At 29.7% G+C, this 26,431-nt stretch overlaps 1 protein-coding gene across 3 annotated transcripts in view; it reads right to left on the bottom strand.

The window, feature by feature from the left end:
• Window positions 1-26,431, bottom strand: part of LOC129916657 (clavesin-2-like) — a 48,081-nt gene that overhangs the window by 2,353 nt on the left and 19,297 nt on the right. For 2 of the 3 annotated variants that reach the window (XM_055996756.1, XM_055996763.1), the window contains exon 2: window positions 701-1,311. In XM_055996756.1, coding sequence (XP_055852731.1) covers window positions 701-1,311 — 611 coding nt within the window. Of the gene's footprint in view, window positions 1-700; window positions 1,312-13,477; window positions 14,031-26,431 lie in introns of those variants that run through there. The other variant, XM_055996771.1, reaches the window with a different exon arrangement.

Genomic DNA, 26,431 nt, shown 5'->3' with positions numbered 1-26,431 from the left:
CCAAAAGTTAAAAAATTCATTTTCTAAAAAGAAGAAGAAAAAACAAGAAATTATAAAATATTTAAAAAAAATCCATCCATTTAAATCGTAATCAAAATTAAACGATGTCGATTTATTTTTTAATAATTTATTTAATATATAATTCCCCAAAATCTCCCCAAAATCAACGTAAAACTGTGCCCCCATGGCAAAAGTCAAAGGTGTCCCGAAGAAGCCGCAAAAGTGTTTTTCTTTTTTTTCAATAATTAATACTATTTTATTACAAAGCTGGTTTTAATTAACTAAACTTTACTAAACTTTAAGCATAGTGCTATCAAAATATTGATTCACCATTAAAAAAAATATTTTTATAAGGTTCAGAAATCGCTTACATACCGGTGGTCAAAAAACACGTGGTACTCCTCGAAAAGTTAATGAAAGACTGCGAAATTTCACAAAGTTTCTTTAAATCAAACTCAGCTTCTTTCTTCATCTAAACTATTCTTTATTAAGGGCACGATCATACCGTAAAACGCAGTCAAATGTGCCCCGGTGTCAAATGTACCCCCGCTTACCCTACCTATGTTAGTTTTTTTGAATTATTTAATTAATATTTTAAAGTACCTAATTAATTAAATTATTAAATTAATGATTAATAAATATTTTAGTTAAATAATATTTTAATCTAATCTTTCAATTAAATTAATAAGTAATAACTCACTTGCAATCCTTCTATCATTAGTTTCAAAATCTTTGGCTGCATGTGAGATGACTGTCGTAATGTGAAATTTGTCCAATCCACAATCACTACAAATCCTAGTGCTTGATTCTGCTTTTCTTCCAATAGTTTATCCAATGTTAGCAAAAAAGCTCTATAAACATCTTCAGCTGTGTATTTTGTTGGTTCCCAATTCACTGTGTTAAATAGAATAACTTTCCTTCCTCGACGATCACGTTCTTTTAATATACACGGATTTCCGTCTCTCAATGCCATCTGAATGGTCTCGTCAAAAATATTTAATTTTTGTAATAGAACTTTATTTCGTTGTTTATACGAATGATAGTTGATGATCAATTCGAAGGCTTCGTTGCACCGAAATTTTCTAGCATAAAGAAATCTATTCAGAAAGTCATCATCTGTGCAGCACGACTTGTCTTTTAAAGCAAAATTCATGCTAGCTCCAATCATATCCTTGAGAGCTATTAACGCCTTTCGCCGATCACGTGCCTCATTCTTATTAAATGGTTGTTGCTGTCGACTTAAATATGAAAGGGAACCTGTGTCTAAGTAACGTTTATTCATCTGGAATTCAAAATATTCCGACATTTTGTCTGAAATAAATAAAATTATATATATAATTTGATAAGTGATTACCATTTTGTCAGGAATAAATATAATGTTTTTATATAAAGGATTCAAAACGAATTAATTGTAATTTCAATGCGTTTTGTAGGAGAATAATTTTAATACTAGATAACCGCAACCAGTTTTAAAATCAAAAAATGATTCAAATTGATAACAAATACAACAACTGATAAGAATTAAGGTTCAATAAATTAATTCCTTATCAAACACACCCAATATCTACCTATATCTAATTCCGCAACAAGTATATAGAAAATTCAATAGTAAAAGTGAATGAACGAATAAGTGGGTTTAAACATAAAATATACATAAAATTATAGATTAATTTTTATTACATTAGAAAATTGGGTCATTTAGGAACGACCCAATTTGTTCGTTTTCAAAAAGAAATTGTTGCACTTAAGAGGCTCTTAAAAAAATTTTAGCAACACTGTACATCGCGGTACAGAATCAATGAATCAGTTAGTGATTAGCATGTGAGGGTTTAAATCAATAATGAAAGAAAAAAAAAAACCTCTTAAATAACTTGTCAAATGTTTATGGCAACGTTATCGTGTTTTATATTTTTTATGTAAAAATCAAAGTTATTTTACTTATTTTCCGAATGCAATGAATATTTTTTTAAGTACATACCTTTAACTATAAATTAATACCCAGTCTATAATAAAGTCTTTGATAAGATATTCAAGGCAGTGGTTATGGTTAGTTAAAGAAAGAGCTTCATAGTAAACAGAGGGGTCATTTTGCTTCAAACTGGTATAAAGCCTGCTAAGTTATATTTTAAATTGGCAGTCATTTAAATGTTTTGAAGTTCTTGTGCCAACATTTTCTTTCTTGTGTTATTCTTATTTAACAAACTACACTATTAGGAATTATCCCACTAGCGATTCTGGGTCTGGTTTTCAACGTGTTATTATTCAGAAAGCATTATTTTATTAAGCCCTGATTTTTCAATCGTCAGTTTGAATATCAGAAGAATAAATGTCAATATAAAAAAAATTTATTCCTAGGAATGAGCTCTATCTGAGGTTTATCTGACTATTGAAAAATTGGCCCTAAGTTTGTATGATGTATTTACATCTTTCAAAAGATTAATATCTTTCTTTTAAGATAAAAGATCATATTTTTTGTACGATATATGGAAGTCCTTTCATTTTAGTCGATGTTGGGGCTTTAACTCATATATTTTTGGACATTCTCAATTTTGACAATATTTTTGCCCTTGATAAATCTAAGCCATTTTGTTAAGGAATTCAATTTTTGTAATTTTTTTTTTCGGTTTAAATAAGAGGGTCACTATGGCGTATGTGGAACATTTTATAGATCAATCAAAGACAAAGAGGGTAATGCAAACTGTTCTATTGTGATATATAGTTAAATAATATTCTGTCATGCGAAGTTTTACATTTATTTTGAGGTTATCTTATTGAATTTTCATAAATATATGTATGTATGTATCTTCGCCAAAAAATTAAATTGTTATTTTTATGATATAATAGAAAATAATAATATTTGGCGGGTGGCAATAGTACATTGTGATTTAAGATTGATTGCTAAGCTAGAGGTGGAGTATTTATGTAACTATAGGTTCAACTGGGAACCACACTATAAGAAGCTATCAGCTTATTTTCAATTTACTCTACCTGTCGTAAAAGACCTAAAGTTTCTCTAATGTATGGTTAAAATTTATTTATTTAAATTATATTTGTTTATAATGAACTTTTATTTAGGGCTATCTTATAAAGGCAAACACTTAACCTCTTGAAATGTAGAGTGTTCTGGGAAAATAAAAACTAATGATGTATTGTAAAATTGGCAGTAGCAGTTTTGAGTCACAAATTATTTTATTCAACAAAGTAGGTACATTATTCCTAGAATAGAAAAACGAACAGTAAATATGATAACATACAGATAGAAAACCCCATATCAATGCTTATTAAATATTGTTAGTTTTCAAGTATACAAATTGTATCCTGTTTGTCCTCATAATAGAAAAAAATACAACTATTGAAAATAAATTCTTATGAGATAAGGCCATAATTGATCAAACTTTGTTACATCTGAAAATATTAAGAATTACTGTAATAAACTATTTGTTTTAATTCAAATTTTCTTTTTCTATAATATGTGTGAAAAATGATTTTGAATTACAAAAAAATATTAGAACAAAAACGTTTTTTGTAAGTTTTCCAAGTATTATGTTTATGGAACTTTAAAGATAAAGGACGCAAAATGTATTGTTTTCTTTTAAATTCATTTATCCAATTAAATTATTTGGGCGTACTTATATAAACTTTTTAAGCTGCTTTTAAAGAAAGTACTAGAGTATATCGTATTTGAAAAACAGTGGATAAATCCCCAGTTTAAATTCAACAACAATTATGAATATGCCCAGTTAAAAACAAACAACGCACGGTTAAAAATTCAGTCGTAGTTTTGAGAATAACCTTTGCGATTAGGTTTTTTTTTTATACAAACAAAATTAATTTTTAATATTGCGATATATTTAAAATTAATAAAAAAAATTATCATAAAACTGTGTAGAACAGTTTTAAAATATTTTTTTTTATTAATTAAAAATATTTTTGTACTTATTAAAAAACCTTACTTTAAATACAAAAAAAAAACAATAACATGAAATCAAAAGTAATACGATATAAGAAATTATATTAAAAAAAAAATATTCCTAGCCACCTTAATAAAAACTTTTTCTTTTTTTTTTTTTTTTTTTTTTTTTTTTTTTTTTTTTTTTTTCTTTATTCTCCAACTCCATTACATCATACAAAATTCAATTAATTACAAAGTAAATAAAATATTATAAATAATTATATCTATAAGATGAAATGAAAGGGAATAGTTTGAGGCATTAGTTAAATTAATTCAAAATAGAGCTTAATGCCACTTTATAAATTGATAGTTACGTACCTATATGTTTTTTAGTGTGGGGTGAGTATAAAAAAGAAAATTGCATTTCAAATTTGTTTTTAAATTAATTCAAAAGATACAAAAACAAAATAATAAATCAAATTTACAATTAAATTAAACTATATAGCGCATCAAATTTTCAACTTCAGTGTGATCAATGCTTAAAAGCCATAGCTTAACTTCCTTCAGAAAAATTAATAAAATTCTAACGATTCGAATATTTTCAGGGAGGGCATTAAACAATTTATGAGATACGATAGAAAAAAAGTTTCTAAATCTAGAAGTTCGAAAGCGAGGAATGGTTACAGTGGATCCAATATTACTTCGAAGATTATATAAGTCAGATATGGGGCTTTGTAAGTAGCCACCTCTTATGAAAAAAATTTTTAGGACTTTAAAATAATATAAGTGTCTGATTGGTAGAATTTTCAGCCTTTTGAACAGTTCCATAGTGTGTGCTAAACGAGACAATTTACAGATTTTTCTTATAACAAATTTTTGTAATATGGCCAATTGATGAATTTTATTAAAATATGCTCCCCCCCAGCAGCTAATACCGTACTGCAATTTTGAATGAAAAATGCCAAAATAAATATTTTTCAAAACTTTTGAAGAGCAGCATTTCGAAAGACGGTAAAAACAGCGCAAAGTTGATAAAAGATACTGTTTCAAGCACATAATATGGTCATTCCAAGACAGATTTTGGTCAATTAAGACACCTAGATATTTGTAGTTAGTTACTATATCAACTTTGAAACAATGTTCATTACAGTCAAAATCTTTATTGTGTAATAAATAACATTCACAAGACAGCAAGCTTGCTCTGTGACAATTAGCCGCATGAAAAATAATGTTGAACTCAGGGGATCCCGTCGTGTGAAAAGTGAAGCACATGAGTTTAGTTTTTTGGCTAACTACCAACTTGTGTTTAGCAAACCAAAGCCGGAGTAAATGTATATCACTATTTATATTAGCAACTAATTCAAAAAGGTTAGTTGAAACATAAGCAAACGCTAGGTCATCCGCAAAAGCCTTGACCTTGCCAACAAAAGGAAGTTCAAAAATCGAGTTCACATAAATTAGGAACAAAATCGGTCCAAGCACAGATCCTTGTGGAACACCGAGACTTACAGTCTTGGAGTTACTTAAACTGTTTCCAATTTTAACTTTTTGAACTCTGTTATTGAGGAACGAATAAAACCAGTCTAGAACGAAGCCACGAAAACCCACGCTATACAGTTTGTTCAACAGAATTTCATGATCAATCGTATCAAAGGCTTTGGTTATGTCCACGAAAAGTCCGGCACAACATTTTTTGTCATCAAGACCTTTGTAAATGTTTTCACAAAAATCGAGCAAAGCATCTTCAGTAGAACAGTTTTCTCTGAAACCAAATTGCTTTGTACTGAAATAATTAAGTTTAGTGAGATATTTCAAAATCCTGCTCTTCATAGCCTTTTCAAAAATTTTTGACAAGGTAGACAATAAAGAGATCGGTCGATAATTGGTTTTATCTTTACGATTTCCTTTCTTGAAAACAGGAATAACATGAGCCTTTTTAAGTGACTCAGGAAAAGAACCCTTCAAAACACTTAAATTGAAAAGATATGCAAGAACATCAACAACATACAGACAGTGGCGGATCTAGGGGGGGGGTCGTGGGGGTCATGACCCCCCCCAAAACCTCAGATGAAAAATAGAAAATTATAAGGCAAAAAGGTGGAAACGAGCTTTTAAACTATAAGAAGGGTTTCTTTACTGTTATGACTATGCTTTAGGAAATGATTCATGGGCATATTAGCAAGAAGTGGTTTTTAGTTGTAAATATAATGAGACCATGAAAAAAAAATTTTGATTACTTACACATTTTTTTAATGAAAACTTTTAAAACCTGAATAATCATATAATTTTCCATGATATAATAACTATTACATGATTACATGTATTCCGATCCACGAACGCTATATCATAACCAGGGCCCGGATTTTTATGCAAATGCATATTTTTTTTTGGACAGCCTTAAAAACAAATGAAACAGATAGTTTTTCGAATCAAGAGATTTGCTTTAAAGTGGCATTCAACTGCATATTTTTGCATATTTTGGTATAAATGTATATTCTGGCTTAGTGACCATATTTTCACAATAAATGCATATTTTTCGAGCATATTTTAAGAAAAATAAATTTTAAGGACCTTAAACTAATTTCTCCGATAAAACATTTCTATCTTCATCTGGAAATGAAAACTGTTGAGAACTTGGCAGTACTAAACACAATTCCAGCTGACTTTCATAAGTTTAAACTATGGGTTTCTCAGTGAGGCTATAGTAAAACTAGAGGGTTGGAACTCGCTAAGTAACGTCTGTGGATTTGGAGAGGTCATTTTCCATGTATAAAAGTTTATTAAAACCAAATCCCAACGGTTTAGTTTTGAAAACTTCAGGAAGCATTTCATGATTCATGCTAACAAAACCTTTTTACGAAACTAATGTACTAAGATATTATATAAATGATATATTTTTTATTAAACCTACCTGAATTTAATGTCAATTTTATTTACTATTTGCTGTGAAAACTTTCCATTAATAAAAGACTGAATTATTTTTTATTTTATTTAATTTTTTTTTTGTTTACTTTTGTATTGTACTGAGTATTTTTGCAGCATATTTTTGGATTTATTAAGGCATATTTTAGATTTTTGATGGCATATTATGTAATTTCAAGTGCATATTTCGTGTTTTTTAGGGCATAAAAATGCGGGCCCTAATCATAACTAATCGCAATAACTTAATTTGATATTTTGGTTTAAGAAGATATACACTTTTCTTTGTAACAAATCTGTGTGGAGGAAATTTATTTCATCCTCAAAATACCTATGTAGTTTTTAATTTGTACATTTTTTTCTTTTTAAAGCTAACTTTTTCTTTCAGAGATCACATTTCTTAAAATGCGTATTAAACATAATAATTATGTTATAATTATAATAATTATACTATTTTTACTCGGTACTTTTTCATAGAAAAAAAATATTTATGGTTTGATGTTTCCGCAAAAAAATAATGATGCTGAAAACATCGCTCTTTCAAACATCGATGTAATCGAAACTTCAGTTTTTTTTTAAGTGAAGCGCACCAGGCGAGTTCTACCTAAAACACGAATGTGGAAGAAAAACATTTCTGAATTTTTTCGTACTTTTAGTATAGTTGAACCATAAATTAAGGTACCTTTCACTTAAGAATTTTGTAAAAATATAGGTAATTTTCTCCAAACCGGTCCCTGCGATTTTGATAAAAACATTCAACTGCAATCGCAATGTAAAATGTGGTATGGTCAACATTGATTCAATTTTGAAAAAACAAAAAATCATTCCGAAAAACAGTTTAATCAAAGTGGTTTAACTAGGTTCAAGATACACACAGTGTAGAACGGTAATTAACTTCTAAATTTGTTTAAAATGACAACCTCATTAACTTCAACAGATTTTTTTAAACAAAAGCTTTGATTGAACTAATTAAAAATTAAATATAGAAAAATTAATTTTTTGGATTAAGAAAAATATAAACATATATTTTTTAAATATCAATTTTTCGAAAACGGGACATATATTTCAAGTCTTAGTTTTAGGTAGTGTGTAACATCTATGTCTGTTGAATAAAGAATTTTCTTAGCTTTATTTAGTTGTGAGAATTGGGATACATTTTTGAAGTGGCTAAATACTCTCTTAGTTGCAAAACAAAAGAATTAATGGTGTATGAAACATTTATAAATATTAACAATTTACAAACAAGCGTTGACCTATGAATTTCATTTTTGCGTTTACATTACCTTAAAATTTTTTTTCATCATCAATAAAAGCTGTGTTTTATTTTTCTTGTGATACAGATCAGATCATTATATTTATTTGCGAAACAATAACAAAACAAAATCCCGCTTTTATTGTAATCTATCGTGCGGCTTAAATTGACTCGTGAAAAGTCGGAATTACTTTCCCAATTTTCTTTCTTTATTTTCAGTTTTTGATTATTTTTATTAAAAAAATACATCAATCCTTCTTCAAACAAGTTTTACTCTGAAGATAAAAGTTTAACCGGGTCCCAGAGCAAGGTACCTAAATGTTTGACAGCTGAAAACTTTTTTTTAAAAAAAATGTAGGTATTGTCAAAAATTTAGCTTAATTTAAGCTGCGAAACAAAATCCTTTCGAAAATGAATTTGATATAAGATTTTGGAAAGAATTTTTTATGTTAGCTAATATTTAGCATATATTTTGAGCACTTGACCATTTTTTAAAAATTATTTTGGAAGTAAGTTTTTTTAATCCTGTGACCCCCCCCAAACCAATTTTCTAGATCCGCGCCTGCATACAGACCAATTTTTTTCAAAACGTTGTTTGAAATGCCATCGTCTCCAAAAGAATTCGAATTTTTGAGAGAATTTATTAATTTCAAAACTTCAAGTCCTGTAATATTTGTATAAAAGAAACTATTTCTATTATAATTAAGCTCAGGAAGAGTTACTGATTCCGAACAAATGTCACAAGACAACGAAAAATCACGAGGAAATGACATATGTGCAATAGATGTAAAATAGTTGTTAAAAATGTTTGCAACTGCAGTAGGATCTGTGACATTATCATTTTCATTTGTTAACGCAATTGTATCATTACGGTATTTAGACTTGCGATCAATAATTGTATTAACAACTTCCCATTCTTTTCTAAGGTTACCGTGAGAATTCTCAATTTTGTTAATAAAAAAGTTATCCTTGCATAACTTAATGTCTTTTTTTATTTTTTTGCATATTTGAGTGTAGCGAGTTTTTAGGGCATGATTATGTGGATGTTTGCAACATTTCTTACGAAGTCTGTGCTTAGATTTTATTCGATTTAGAAGAGATTTATTCATCCAAGGTTTTAACATTACTTCCGATCTTCTAAGAACTAAAGTTCTGCTCGAATCATTGATGTGATTTTTAAGGATTACAACAAAATGTTGGAATGCTCGCGACGCGTCTACCTCAAAGTATACATCGTTCCAATTCTCTCTAAGCAGTTTAGTTTTTAAAAGGTTATAGTCAATTTTTAATAAATTCGAAGAAAAATCTCTTTTAGACGTGTTTTCACTACTTAGACTGCTGAAAAGTAAACCAGTCATGCTATGGTCTGTAATCCGAAGATCAAAATTAAGAGCAATACATTGATTAATTCCAAGCGCTAAAAACCGACCAAAAACATGATCAAGACAAGTGCCAGATTCTCCACGAGTTGGTTCATTAATGAAAGATGTCATCCCTTGAGCAGCCATAAGAGATTCATATGTTTCTATTGTTTTACAAGATTTAAGTAAATCTAAATTTACATCGCCAAGAATAATGACATTTGCTCCCGTTTCTGACGTTAAAAAGACTGAAAATTCATCTAAGAAAATATTCGAAGCAACATTATGAATTCTATAAACACACACAAAAACAAAAGATACATTACATATAACGCAAGTGATTTTTAAAGCATCAGCACTCGAAAAATTTAAATTTACAACTTTACACTCATAAATGTCTTTGATGAATACACCTACACCCCCTGCCATATACGAATCGTTAGTATTAGCGTAAAACACATAATTTGGGATATTGAAATCTTCTTTTTCATAGGAATAAATCCAAATTTCAGTTACAAAAATCAAGTCTGGCAAATTTATAAAACTTTGAAGGTTGCATAAAAGAAAATCGAAATTTTGACGCAAACTTCTCACATTTTGATGCACTACATAAACAGGTTTTTTTTCATTTATATCAGAATAAAAGATAGTATCATGACAATCATGTATGGTTTCGTTGGTAGAGTCATATATTAAAGGATCATTATTATTAACCATTGCTATGTAATTAATTAATCAAGTTTCTTTAAATCATCAAATGATCTTATAATAACAACTCTACCATTATCAACCTTTCTCATAAAAATGTTAGACTTTCTAAACCATAAGTATTTATAATTATTTTCATTTTTTACTTTTCTTGCCTCCATAAATAAAGCCCTAGTGTACTTAGTAAAATAATCATTGATGAAAATACTATGTCTCTTATCCTCACCAAAAAGTGATGTGTTTAGAGACTTCTTAGCAGAACGCTTGCTTTTCATTATACGCAGTTTGACATCAGGTGACGAAAGATGAATGCATATGGTGTTCATATTGGTTTGTATTAAATGATGATTATTTTTCTTTGCTGCAGGCAAACGTTTGACAAAGCATTTTACTATCTCTTCCTCAGAAACAGAAACATTTAACGCTTCACCAAAGATTTTATTTACGGTGTCTAATGCATTTTGAGTGTTTGCCTCAGGCACACCAACAATTTCGATGACACTTTCCATTTCCTTCTGCTCCCTCCAATTCAATTTACTTTCCAAACTAGTAATTCTCGATCTCAGTGCAATATTTTCCTCACTCAATTGTTCTATTTTGTGTAGGAAATCAGTATTCATTTTTTTTATGGCAAGAATTTCATCATAGAGTAGCTTTAAGGTGATTGAACCGTCGGAGCCGTTATCCAATGCTTTTGGACTCGTAAATCCACTCTGTTGGTGCTGATCTAACAATGCAGATGCAAGAGGAGTTGTTGTTGTCGACGATTTAAGCACAGGTTGCCTAAATGATTCATCAGCTTTGGTCGAAGACGATGCAGTTAATGCGACCGAATTGCTACCAATTAGTTGTTGTTGTGATGATGAGCGTCTGAGAGCGAGACACTTTTCACATTTGAATTGTTGTTTGATGGAATACAAATAATCAATGTCAGCTTTCAACATATTTACACAAGGCCCATGAAAGAAATGTTGACAGACCATACAGGATAATTGAAGAGAATCATTACGCTCTATTTTTTCCTTACAGGTAAAACAAATCATTGCGGAAAAATAATTGATTCTATTATTTACTTATGTAATTTTAAACTTAAGAACTTCTGTGAAATGCAAAAAAGAGCGCACCCCACGACACTAATTAACATACGTCCGCTCTGGGAGAAAGCTTACACAAGACTTGGTAAGGATTGGAATTAAAATAGTACTCGTTTGTTTTTTAATACAAGAATATAAAATTTATGTTAAACTTTATTAAAAATGGAAATGACAAAGGAAGCCATTTTAAAATAGAAATAAAATTTCTTGTGTATGGTTTCTTCATTGCCGGTCATCTTTTTTTTTTCATCAGCGATGGTAAACTTTGGAACATCCGCTTCTATGTTATTTACACAGTTTAGACATTCAAGCAAATATATTTTTCAAAACTTTGATCACAAAAATATTTTCTTACGTTATGGGAAAGTAAAAATAATTTTTATTAGATGACAAAAACTAAAAGAAAATAAATTTTTACTTGCTCTATAGGGCAAGTGTGTGGATCAGAATCAAAACCCATTATATCCACTTTTCAAAAAAAATGACTTAGGTATGAGGTTTTGTTTCTATTATTCAAATACATACGTTGCGCCCAAGTTTGAGTCTCTAGTTACATTTGTTGGCATAGAAATCAGACCCCAAAGTTAGAGGTTAAGTTCAAAACCCATTTTATCCACTTGAGTTTTTGTTTCCAAACCCATTATATCCAAACAATTTTATTCGCATCAAAATCCATTATATCCATTCAAAATATTATTTCTAAAATAAATTTGAAATTCAAAAACCATTTTATCCATGGGATGAGATTAGATGGGAATATCCGAAAACTTATACGGATTTTTGAAAAAAAAATTTTCGGCATTTAGGATTGAATTTATTTGTTCAAGAAAGCAGGCGTAGTTAAAAAAATGGAAATAAAGTCTTCTCGTTTTTAATTGAATTTTTTTCATGCCATATTTTCTTATTTTGGTCTGAAATTCAGAGGTGATTTTCAAAATCCATTCTATCCATATTTGTTTTGGGTATAACTCTAAAACTAAAACCCTCAGATCACGATTTCTGGACTTAAACTGTAGGGAATCCTAATTGAATCCATCCTGCATTTAAAAAAGTACTAAAAAATGTTTCGTTTACGAGATACAAGTTTTTCTCGATTTACTCGAAATCAAAAAAAGTGGATAAAATGGGTTTTGATTCTAATCCACACAAGTATTGGTTTCGTGTCGTAAAAAAATTGAGGTTTTAATCAAAACCAACATTACGATGATAGAGAATTCCAAAAAGTGGGTCTCGCAATTCCGTCCGTGCGTCTGTGCGTCTGTACGTCCATCTGTACACATTTCCACAGCCTAAACGGGTGGACGGATTTTCTTCAAATGGTACAGATGATTTTTATGGAATTCTGAAAGTTGGTTTTTTTTTGTTTTTTTATATCTCGCTTAGAAAGTGTACCTCCCATACAAATTTTTCATTTCAAACCAAATAACTCAAAAACGGCTCTAACGATTTTGATTAAACTTTGCAGACGTAATATTTAAAACAATTGCAATAAAACTGCATTTTTAGTTTTTTCTCAAAAAAGTCGAAAAAGTGTACCTCCCATACAAATTTTTCAAAATTTTGCCCTAAATGTCGGCTCTTTCCCAACATCAACAAAATTTCTTTAAATTTATATGGAGGCAGCTATTAAAATCTTCAAGTAAACTAACATAAAAGTGTTTTAAACTGCAAGAGCAAGTACGTGCGACCCCAGTCGTGCATTTTATTTTTCCTGAATAAAAAAAATTTTAACTATGGAATTTCTAAATCTTTGTCACAACATTTGAATGAAACACCTATGTAACTTCATATATGTTTTCCAAATTAAAGTTTAAAAAGAAACATTTTTTATTTTTTCTGCAGATAAATCTTCTAAATTGGTTATGTCTACAACATAAAATATTGTTTGTTTGTTATTTTTTTTTATTTTTTGTGCATTTTTTTTAGTTGTTTTTTAACGACGGTCACGTTAATTATAAAATTATTCAAAAATAAAGGAAGGTACACTCACTTCATAAAAAAAAACAATATTGTTTGATGTTATTATAGATGAATTTATTAACACACTTGGTCTCATTATTAAAGTAGGTACTTTTATATAAACAAAATGCACTTTATAAGAATTGCATTGAAATAAAAACTCCAACAATTTCCGAACAATACCTGCACTTCAACGAACTAATTGAAACTAATAGTTTGCCCTATAATTAGTGAGAATAAGGTATACAAAACAATAATAAATCTTTTTTCTTTTAAATAACTGCATACGTACCTATCACCGTAAAATGTCGACGATAAATGCGTACCCATATAAATCTAAAAGGACGCGAACTTAGTCCTTGATGGGGGGAAAACCCTTATATTTATCTTTAAGGAGTATTAATGTCTGTTGTCAGGGTAACGTTGTTTTGTTTTGTTGTGGTGTATACACTACTACTAGGCACTTGTACATGTAGTCCTTGGCAGGTGCACGTTGCACACACTATTGATATTGATATGATATTTTCCACATTAACGATAGCTCACTTTCATTTAAAGTTAGTAGTGAAAATGTGTTCAATTTTATTGAAGGGCAACGCTACGCTAGTTGGGTATTCTTATGTTTCTGCAGGGAATCATATTCATAATACATATATGTTAGAGTTGTTATAGGTACATTATATTATATACAATATGTGAATATATAATTGGTCCTTAGTAACAATGTACATAGTAATACAATAAAATTGGGGTTTGAAAACACTGGTTCGATATTTTGTCGGCTGGGTCGCTTGAACTTGTTCTTGTAGCTCAAAATACACTGACACTATCAACAATTTTCGAGAATAATTTGGGGTTGTTAACTAGTTCTTTAAATTAAATAAGAACATTTGACCAAAAAATGTATAGGTACACTCCGAAACCCATAGTGAATTTATAGGAATTGAAATATTTACCCTCATATACTCCCAACATGACGAATGAAAAACTAAACTAAACTAAGCGAAGTCTTGTTGAATGTTTTTCTTTTTTCGAAAAAAATAATAAGAAATAAAAGTAGGTACATAAGAATCCATCTATTTTTACAAAAGCTTAGGTAAACAAAATTTTGTATGATTTGGTATTGTTTGATGATTGATGAATTACGAACAATTTCCTTTCTAAAATAGGGGCATTTCTCTTATCAACTTGTGTTTGCATTAAAAATGTTGATAAGAAAATTTCAGATCGAGTACTTAACATTAATAATTACCTATCAAAAAAGTTTTAATTTTCTTCAAGGTGTGCCGCCAAAATTGTAGTTCCGTACGACTCACCATAGAAGTCGTTATCTTTTGTGTGTTACTCTATAGATATTTTATTGCAATTAATCGATCTAATGGTGGAATGGAAAAACATTAAGAGGTACAGTCACCAAATGTACATAAAAATGATAAGGATTCATTGTTAAATTTAACATAATATGCATTTTAAAGCACCCTTTACAACAAAAAGAGTTCAATGCACTTACCTACCTGCCTCTTAATCCACGTGCGGGTCCGGAAACTAAAGTCTCTTTATCGTAAACAGCAAAAATATTTTGTAATCATGATTTGAATTGAAATAAATGTTTTTTGTTTATTGTGCTAAACCACAAAATAATGAATCAAGTTGCCTTTCGATGGGGTTAAATGAAATTTGATCTACAAATTGCGTTACAGCGGTTTGTATAATAAAATTATTCAAATAAACGTGGATACAAAAGCAAAACACAATATGAGTCGCACGTTCTTCTTGAAGGCTATAAATGGTAAGAAGAGATTAGTCTAAAGGCCTCGTCACACAGAGAACTTTCTTAAAATAAGTTTTGATTTTCTTATACTTTTCAGTAAGATTTATACAGGTTAATTCACCAGGAATGTGCCAAAAAGCTAGAGCGTGTAGGTTGGGTCGAGACAAGAAATAAAACTTTTTTTTCACGAGAGCTGAAAAAGAATAATTAACAAAATAGTATTATAGTAGCGCTTGGTACCCAAAAACTTAGTTCTACATAATTTTCACAGTATTTATTCCTATCAGGTAAAAAAATAAAAAGTTCCACCAACTGCCGCCATTTTGTTTTATGATTTGTTTTCTGCATGGTGGGTAAAAAATAAGTAAGTGGGTAAAAAATACTTTACCCATTTCCGCTTGCTATACTTAGATATTAGCTCCGAAATATCTCAGCAACCCATATGTTAAATTGTGATATTTATTGAATGGTTAAAAGAGATGAACTGGTGCTTTAGTTATTTTGTTTGCGTCCTAACTTCGGGTCACTGTGGCGTATGCGTAACTTTTTTCATATGGAATTATTTTTTTTTTATTTTAATCACCTTTTTGGGTCAAATACACCTATGTGCTGCGTGATAAAAAAGGGAATACAAATCGTGAAGTAAGCCCCTCTAGTGAAGGTAAAGTTGAGTTTTATTTTTTGTTATCATTTTGAAGAGGGTACCTAAATAATTATTTTAATTAAATTGCTTAAACAAAATATATGCAATAGGTAAATTAAATTTGCTAAATTTTTAATTGACAAATTTAAAGACATTATGGATATTAAGAAAGTTGCGTGCAAAAGATACATAGTTAAAAACTATTAATTTTTAAACACTTTTGAAAAAAAAAATAGCTACATCAAGAAGTTACATATATAACACTGGTTTACAAGGGTTTTGTTGCCGAAACAAAAAATATACTTTTCTGAAGGTTTTCGGTGTGCTGAACTCGAATCCGAAGTCAGAAACAACTAATCAGCTCCCGATATTACCGTTAGAAAATGCAAAAAAACGTTTTTTTGAGTTCTTCGGACCTTGTTCTTTTGTATAAGGAAAATTGTTAGAGCATATTTAGTAACGGTTTCTATAAGAACTGTTTTTCATCTTTACCTGTTTAAATCTTTTCAGTATCGTTTGCATTGCCCGAGATATCTTAAAATGAAGTAAGTAGGTTAGGCTTCATTTATCATAAAGGAGATAATGAATTTATAAAATATGCCAAACAACCAATGATATCTCGGGCAGTAAAAAAGATATCGGAAAGATTTAAAAATGTGAAAAATAGTTCTTATTAAAACCGTTACTAAATATGCTCAATCAATTTTCCTTATATAAAAGAAAAAGAAAAGTTATAGTAAATTTTGTGATTCTTCATCAAATCGTCATGTTTCATGTGATGAGGAGTTTGTACTTTTTTAAATGAAATATTTAAAAGTTTTAATTTTTTTCTTTTTTTTGTAATAAAAGTTGGGAACCGATGAAAATATACGGTTGTCATTATCGCAAATAGATTCCATATTTTAAGATAGAAACGGTTTTATTATCAATAAAAGTATTGATAGTAACTGATTTTTTTTTTTTTTTTTGTTTTTATTGAAAGTATTGATAGGGCGGTTTTTTTTTGTTAGATGTTTTTTCAAATTTTTTTTTTTTTTCATGATGAGATTTCCTACAAAAAACATTAAAATTAAAGAATAAACACTTTATTTCAATTTAAAGATATTTTTTATTGGTTTTTAAGACAATTAAACACTAAAAGGGCGGTCTTTCCCCCACTTCCCCTATGTAATTTTGAATGAAAATAATCCAAATGGTTCTCAATTTTCAGCAGGGTAAGTTAGTACTTTGAATAATTTGGTATTTAAATAAACAATAACAAAAATAACAAAATGGAAAAAGTGTCTAGTATTTCACAAAAGTGCAAGAACAAGAAGACTGAATTTGATTATTTTTTTTTCATTTTGACATTTCTTCTTGTCGTTTGTGATTCATCAAAAGAGTGTGTCTAGGAGCAAGAAATTTATAGTACCTATGAGATTTATTTTTATTATGTGTACATGATTTGGAGGTACGAGATTTAAAAATCAAATCTCTAGAAAAATCACGTAATCAAGGGAATTTCAAGCAAACATCAATAATTCTAAATGTAGATTAAATCATAATTAGGGCCTCAACATTGAGATTGAAAGATAAGTTGCAGAACTTAAGCTTGATACCGCAGGTCTTAATATAATTTATTTAGTTCCATCTTGGATTTCGAAGGCGTTATTAAAAATACATAATATACCAGATACAATTTTATTTATCTTTAGTGTTAGACAATTACCTGAAGAGGTAAGGGCAACCTAATAACTAATTATTAGGTAGCATAAACATAGATACATATAAACAGAGACTTCAACAGAACATTCATCTTATTTGCAAAATATCACTCTATATTGAGCACCTACATTTATCTATGCAATTACCGTTAAACAACAAACAAATTGCATCTTTTTTCCTGCATTTGATGATAGCTCATTTTTTACATGTTCTATAATCCAGTTCACCAGATTGCAATCAACCGAAGCAAAACCAATAATATTAGCAGGAGTTTTTATGATGAATTACCTAATGACGTATTTCTGTTAAAGCTATGTCATTTCAAATCTCTGATCTATGAAACGTGCATGTGGCAAGAAAATCCGCTGCATTCGTACATAAAAAGTCAATCTATCTGACGCGTCATGGCGTACCGCTAACTGCGCACATACAAACACAGATTTTGCGCCAACATTTGCGGTTTCCGAGGAAATTCAAACTCGAATTTTAATAAAGAGCTCAAATTGTGTGGCTTTGATGTACCTACATATGCGCAATACGGATTGCATACTGTCAACTTATGCCAACAAAAATGGCTTCAATAAAACCATCACAGAAAAAAGGCGCGCAAAAAAAAAAAAAAAGAACAACATTGAGCTACTTTAGAATCCCCATAGAAAATAAGTTTGACGAGATATCTTAAGCCACCGATTACATGTGTGTTGTTTTATTTTTTGCAGTTCCACATCAAGCTTGATTCGGACTTGAGATGTACTCACATGCTTGTTTTTTTCTTTTAAACATGTTCCATTGAACTTGATTGTCTGTCCGGTGTGCCTACATGTTTTTTTGTACGTACGATTGAGAACTTACTTTTTCTTTGGGTTTTGGATTTCTTACGTTTCGTTGCAAAACTTATTACTGCAACTGGTTACGGATAAGAATGTAGGCGTCTCTCAAAGTAATAAAATTTATCTTTTTCTTTAAAATAATAATAACAAGGAACGATGTGACTGCAATGTTATCCATAACACCCACTTTTACTGTTAAAAAAATTGATTGCTTTCCTTATTCGTTTCGGATACTTGTTTTTATTTTTTCTTCATCAGGTAATAACGGATAAAGATGGTTAATAAATATAAAATTGCCTGTTTAAATGACAGTGTCTAGAATGAAAGGCAATTATTAGCTTATGACACATGATTTAAGGTAGATCATGCTGGATCTAATAGTCTTAAAGCAAAATTTGGGTTTTGAGGTATAACTAAAAGCAATCTATACGTATAAATTTATGTAGGCCTATGTTGTTGGGGTGTCAAAAATATATTTTTTTCGATTTTTGTGTCGAATACCTCAGAAAATTGGGTCCCATTCGTTTAAACGCCGCGCGTCGTTTGAAAGAGATCGATCAAGGATGCATAATTATTTTAAGTGAGTAGATAGACCTTAAATAAATATAATATAACCTAATTTCGTAATGCAAGGACCAATTGCATAAAAAAATCCGTTTTATGCATGCCCGAAATAACTGTGTCATAAGTGATGTTTGTTGAGTTTTTTTGGTCATTCTTTTCCTTCCAGCTAATTAAAATTACCAAGCAAAATTATGTCGATAAGACTACCTATATTAGTCATGTTTTATTTTGCTTAGCAACAACAAAGCGAAATCTTCTTTTGTTGTAACACAAATAAATACAATGATCTGATCTGCATTTTGGTGAAAATAAAACACGGCTATTATTTATTGAGAACCTTAACGCGTTCCCGGAAATGACGTTTTTTTAATTTTTTATCTCAGTGTGTAAAACGAAATTTTTTTGAGATCGATGTTTGATTGTTTTGGCCTCGATCAGAATAACACCAAAAGAATAAAATTTTAATCTTTATATCTCAAAACAAAAATTATTCATTACTAGCCCTGTTTTTGCTAAAAATTAGTAGTAACTCATTTTTTGATTTTATTCGAAAAATAAAAAATTGTTTGTCTTTTATGAATAAAATATAAAATAAGTAGCTACTGAGTATAAGAAAAAATTTTTTTTTATTACATTTTTACCGATTTCTTATGTTCTTGTTCATACTCGAAATTTTTACTTAAAATTAGTTATAAGACTTTTTTTTCTGAGATTTAGTAGGAAGATACTTATGATTCAGTCTTGAATTTTAAACCAATTTCTCAACCTTAAACTTTTTTATTACAATTTCGTAAGTAATCATACCAACAATCAAACTTGAGAGTGTACAACCGATGAAGCTACCTATATTAATTCAATTATAAACCGTATCATTACCCTAAAGCTAAGAGAATAAAGTGGGCTTGGGTACCTACCTACACCTTTTTTTTACAGAGATCATTGCTTCGTTTTAATTTTCATCATGGTTTCAATAATTGAACTTCCTGTAGATTGCATAATATTTTTGGATTCTCTTGTTTTAGAAGATTAAGAAGCCAATGCAGCTCTACCACTGACATTTAAAATGTATAGGTATAACTACCTTTATCACGGTGGCGGTGTGTTGCCGGAAATCCCTCAACACTCTATTCTTCGGTATTATTCAATTCCAAAAATACATTTATGGATTAAGGTTTGAATTGATTTGATCGCATCGAATTTACTTTAAGACGGGAAGTTACCATTATATTTATTTACCACACTTTATGTGCGACTTAGGTATAATATTCTTAAAAGACAGGAACTTGAACATGAGTAGAAATAATAAATTATATTTAAAATGAACAAACAAAAGAAAGAATAATAATTTTGTCAGAAAGTACCTACATAAATTATCTTACCAGTCGGCCGACCGCCCGCCCGGTATTCGGTATGGTCAACGCAACGAACGGCCGGCGACAGTGTGCTAGACATTCAGAACCAGATTTGGCGTCAGGCAGGATGTATTCGTCACCCAAAATGGAAGTAAATTGCTTAGTTGCGATGACCAATGGCTTATAAGTTATAATGTCTCAAGAAGTCAACAAGCTAATTGCTGATAATGACTTTTGTCAAGAAAGAAAATTAATTGCAGAACCAAACAATTGTTTTATAACCTGTCAATGTTTTGCTTGGGAACATGAACACATCCAAAGATATAAGTTATAAGGTCCAAGGTGAACATCTTGGTTCGGGAATTAATGAAGTTATATAATCTTTTTATATAACCTTCATTTAAATAATGTACGAATACGGAATACCAGTAACTTATTAAACAAGGTGCAACTAAAGTTTGGATTATTTCGCAGCAATGTTAGAGTTGTAAGAGTTTCTTTTTAACAAATTGAACGATTTTTGAAAAAAAAAAACTCTCTATGGGAGAACAAAAACTTGTAATTGAAATAAGCTTTCAAAATTACAGCGCCCCATTCTGTGGCTAGTATTCCCAGGTATTTGCTCATCTGGTTGAAAAGTTCAAGCTTAAAGTGCTGTAAAAATGGCGTTTGAGGTCATGCTTAATCCTACAAAAATTGTTTATGCTGCAAAGTGAAGGTTGGCCACAGCTTGTGAACATACCCAAAATGGACATTCGTACTGTTACAAGAAACATAGTTTTTTGTCTATAATGGTAAAAACGATCAAATATCAAAATACTCAAGATATTGTGGCCGGTGTTGAAGTAGAATATATGTAAAAATTTTGATTCTTTTTTGTTAATTGAGAAGATTACGGCCAAAAAACTTCATTTTAAAGAATTAAATGAATCGTCAGTTTTAAGAACGGAATAAGTCCACTTTTTTTAATTCACTTTTTGATGCAAATGTTATCCTTAGACGTAAACAAATCTTCTAAAATGAAAAAAAAAAAATATTTTGGGTGTCGAAGTTACAAGACTTGAACAGTTTTATAAGTTTGAAGAACAAAATAAATCCAGGATTTCAGGCTACTGAATACTGATTACATATGTCTTAACTAAGGCGTTCACGGGTTTTAATTACATAAAACGTTGAATTGGTTATAAGATAAAAGCGCGGAGTGCTATTAAATGGGAGGGTTTTTTTCAATATATCTCGTAAGCAAAGCATAATTTTGATAAACTGATTTTAAAACTTGTTGTAGAGAATCAAATTTAATATCGGAAAATGTTTTTTTAAAAATTGAGAAAAAAATCCAACAGTCCAAAGAAAACATGAAAAAGTCAAGAAAAGCGATTTTTTTTAGTTTTTTTTTGTTTTTTTTTAACGGTATTTTTTTCGGGCTGAGATATGCATTGCTCTTAATATAAACAGAAGATTATATTTCCTTCAAAATGCTAGGCTCAAAAAGTGTTTTTTATTGTATCTTTATTTTCCCATTTTTTGTTTTACTCAACACTAAACCAAATCCTTACGTAAATACAACAAAAAAATTCGTTGAGCCAACGAAAATTTAATTAAATTTCAGCCGATGAAAAATTTAATTGGCTCAACGAAATGGCTTTCATACGTTAATGAAGAACTTCATCAATCAACGAAAACTGTAGTATTTTAATGAAATTTTTCATAAAAATTTTTGATCGAGAGTTAATGAATTTTTACATCACTTTACGAAATTTTTCATCGATTAACGTAAAATTTAATTAACCACGGTGATATTTTTCGTTAGTCAATGTATTTTTTGATTAATTTATGAAAGAACTTTCGTTAGCTAAGGTTTTTGCGTTTTCCAAACAATTTTGCAAAATGGACTTATTCCGTTCTTAAGACTGACTATTTAAGTGTTATAAGTTAATACGATGAGTCAGAAAGGTTAGGAATATTTAAAACCAATAAAAAATTAGTAAAAAGGAGAAGTTTAGCGTTTTAGGTAAATATCATAATGTATTTACTGGGGCGTAGACTTACTGTTTTTTTCTTTTTCAATGAATAAGTTTTTTTTTAGCTATAGTGCTATAGACCAATTTTCTTCGGATGAAATCCCAACAACATTTTAGTTCAAAGAAAATATCCATGGGGAAGGGGATCAGTGGACAAAATCACCAAGAAGAAAGTTTTTCTTCGAAAATCTTCACATACCCAAGAATAACTGGGTACCTTAGCCCTGAAACTAAAATCCCCAGAACCGAATCCGCAATTTATTATTATCAAGTATGTACCTGAATTTAGGCTGTGATTTAAATGCCTTTCCTAATCTAGTTAAATTATTATTTTTTTGATTGTTTTATTTCATTTATTATTATTTGTTATTCATTTTCATTTTGTGTCAGTGCCATCGGGATGATACAATACTGGGGTAGTAACTATAGTATGATGATTAAGTACAAGTATATAATAAAGAATAAAATCTGAATCCCTGGAGAAGTAAGAAATTCTTACGAATCGTTGGGTGAAAGAGTGGAATAAAGTATTTTATATATTCGAATTCCAAAACCAAAAAAGAGCCTAATTATAATATAATAAAATTAAAATATATTTTGATTGATTAATTGTTCTCTATTATAAGCTAATGTTTAAGTGAAAGAATTGTAAAAAAAATCAATTACGGGCGGAGAAAGCAAAGTACTGTTGCAAAGGAGATTTGGGATTGACAAAGTACCAAATTCTGAGAGGTTGGTCTTTCAGCATACTTCGTTTGAGCATTTATTTTTTTTTTGTTTCCATCTCTCCCCATACTCACACTCTGAAAAACTTACTCCATAATTGAAGCTGTGGTGGTGCACCGCCCAAATTGAAGTCTTGAACATCAGCATTTGGATTGCCCAGCCCAATAACCCACACCATTTTCTTCAATATTGTTCGAAAAGTTTTACCTACTGTGATCATCAATTTTCATCTTTTACCAATTTTCGTCCTGAAATGGAACAAAATGGTGCCTTTTTTTAAATTTTTATATGTGCTTTTACAAAAGATCGTGTTTATATGTATGAACACAATGACAAACTCTTGATGTCTGAGTAGAATCGAAAAGTCATCCAATGTAAAAACACCAAGCAAAAAAATTAAACTTAAAATTTCGAGAACCACTTGACGACCCTGTACAAAAAAGTAATGAAATCTCTTTGTTTACAAAAAGAGAACAAAGATCAATTCAATTAACAAAGAGGAAGCCATGAAACTTCGTATAATTATTTTTCCTTTGTGAATGCAGGTTTTGTTTATTTAAAATTTTCGTGTGATTTGGAGAAGACCAAAAATAAATTGTGACAAACAAGGCTTAAAATAATGATTTAAAATAATGAGTAATTTTGACCATAATTAATAAGCTTCTAAAATTCAGATATTTTCAAATTTTCACAAAAACAAAATCTCGATTGTTTTATAATAAATTTTTAATTTTAATTAGTTTTCTTTTTTAAGTCCTTCAATCAAGTATCAGCAATGATATTCTAAATAAATTCGCTGCAATGCAAAAATACTTTTTTTTGTGACTAATCAAATAGTGATGCAACCGCACATAAATATTCTATAGCAACTACAAAAGAAAAACAACTACGTTGATATTTTAAATTAAAAACTTTACACTTCGCTGATCGTAATTATCTGACCACGAACCAAGCAACATAAACATAGCATCGCACAGTACAGACAAAATAGTAGGAAATGAAATCACTTCAGAGCCGGTTCAATCGATGAAGCCAAGCATAAAGACTGGTTAAGTCTGGGATGAGGTTGGCATCTACAGACACATTTATACATTGTGTAGATCTACAATACCATTTCAATGTCGAAAATTGTAACAATATTAATAATCAAATAAAAAAAAGAAACATTCAGTACCCTACGAACCTATGCCATGATTTTTTATAAATGCGTTATGGGTAGTTAACTTTTGGACTCTCTTCGGTCTAGAAAGGCAGGGACCACATAAGACTTTCATGCAACTTCAACTGTGCATTATAGACATTAAAGCATAGGTAGGTACTTGTGATCGATGTAGACTTTTGCCTCACCTTAAGCTCTAAAAGAAAAGAATGACTTTAATAACGAAAGTAATTATTTCGAAAAAAGGGTTTGTTTATTGTATCGTGCTTGTCTTCCTTTTCATAAGTTAGGTTTTGTAAATTAAAACGAGAGATATTAATCTGACATTTAAATTTGGGAGATCGAGAACACAAAAAAAGTGCGTCCCTCCCAACTAACAATTTTACTTCCACAAGGGTCTAACGAAGCTGTTTCGATTTTAGAAATATTGCTTGTACACGACCATAGAGAAGCTCATCTGGCCCACCCGAGAAGCTTGATAGGCCTTGGAAGAGTCATATGCAAGTTGATTGGAGAGACTCATAACATGTCTTTAATGCCTTATAGAAAGAACCAACATTTGAAATTTGAAAATGTGTATTATTGTTGCAGGCTTTTATTTTTATTTAGAAGCTCTGAGCAGACTTGTCGAAGGATTGTGAAAGTCTAAACGAGCTATATCCCAAATAGAATAAAGAAAAAAAAATGTTTTTTTTCATTTTTATTTTTTTTTGTGTATACCTATTACATTTTATTTATTCATTTTCTTCTTTGTTTTCCATCCAGACAAGTTTTGCTTCTGAAATTAAATTTCCAAACACAATTATATTGTGAGAAAAAAACTTCTTACCACTTGACGCATTTTGCTGGATTTGAACCTCGTACATCCTGATTGATAGTCCGGTACCTTACCCATCGAGCTACTCAGGTATATAATGGAAGAGTTTCAAATTTGGACTACTTGAAACCAGAGCTTCCTAAGGGCTTCGACTTAACTTCCTGATGAGTTGCACTATCTTAAAGAATATGGTGACCATTTGTGTTTTTGTTTCAAAGTTATTATTTTTGGTTATTTTCTGTTTTTTTTTATCTTGTAAAAAATTATTTAATAAAGACTTAATAATATTATATTCTGATTCTCAAACCATATCATTATTAGAAGATGAAAGAGAATAACTTTTTACTCAAGAACAATTTTTCTGGAGCAGAAAAAAATATCTTAAAAATTCGGTTTTTATAGACTTTAGAGGTTTCACCCGGATGCCGGCAACCCGCATTTTTCCGAAGCAGAAAAAAAATCTTTAATAATTTTAGGCTTTTGGCTTTTTCTTAAAAATTAGAGAATTAACTTTGTTTTGAACTAAGATAAAAATCTAAAATGTCCATCACTATTTTATATTTAAATAAGTGGAGAAGATTAAAATCTTGTTTTCCTTTCTTCTCTACTTACTTGAATATTAACTCCAAATTGGTCAGTAAACCATTTTTAATATCACTATTTTAAACCAATTACCGATATGAAAAGATTCACTTTTTAATTTATTTCTTTATAACAATGAATAAAAAAAAACCAAAAATGGTCACCATAACGGCACTCATCCACATATTTCTTATTCTCATGAGTTTGCCTGACAGTTTAAAAAATTTAGCTTGTACTCACTTTCACAGGGCTTCTAGAAATAAAATTAGTTCGCTTAGGCAAACTTATAAAATTAAATGCTTTTTACAATGTTTTGCTTGTACTTAAAGGACCTCTACAAATATAAATAAATATCCCCTAACTTCGCTAAGGCAAACATACAAAACTAAAAGCTTTTTCGCGCATGCGCCTGAAATTTAACTTCTTTTTTTCTCATACAGAGATACAAAACGTACATTTATGTAAGTCGTTATATTTGAAAGAAATATAAAACATACTTTGTAATATTTTCAATCAAAAACAATGATTCAACAATTTTTTAATTCAAATATTAGAATGCAGTAACACATCTATTTTGTGGAATATTTGTTTAAAAAGGCAAAACCGTTTAATGCGGTTTATTTGAAATTCGACGTAATGTTTTTTTTTTTTAATGAATATCTCGACTCATATACTATTGATATAATTTCGGTAATATAGAATTATAATAATAAATGCATTTAAGGCAATTGTATAAGTTGTAGGTACTTCTACCATACTTAAATACCTACCTAAGTCATTTTTGAGTCTAATAATTTTCGAATTGGACAAAAAAAATACAAAGCATTCATAAAGATTTTGTAAGCAGTTCTAATACAATTTCTTTTGCAAAGCCATTTAAAAGAAGTCAGTTTTGGCTTATATTTCTTGTGCTTCTACAATGGAATTTCATGTGGCCATATTGAAATTTAAACGAAATGTTTACATTAATACTTGTAGAAATTTTTAGATTCCACTTGCACTAGGTTTCTAGGAAGCGGGTAACGAAAGTTATGCCTCGGAAGTTTGAATTTTCGATTCACAAACCAAATACAAGCC

The sequence above is a fragment of the Episyrphus balteatus genome, chromosome 1 (assembly GCF_945859705.1).
Source record: "Episyrphus balteatus chromosome 1, idEpiBalt1.1, whole genome shotgun sequence".
Classification (NCBI taxonomy): Eukaryota; Metazoa; Arthropoda; class Insecta; order Diptera; family Syrphidae; genus Episyrphus; species Episyrphus balteatus.
This window is presented reverse-complemented; position numbering and strand designations above follow the sequence as displayed.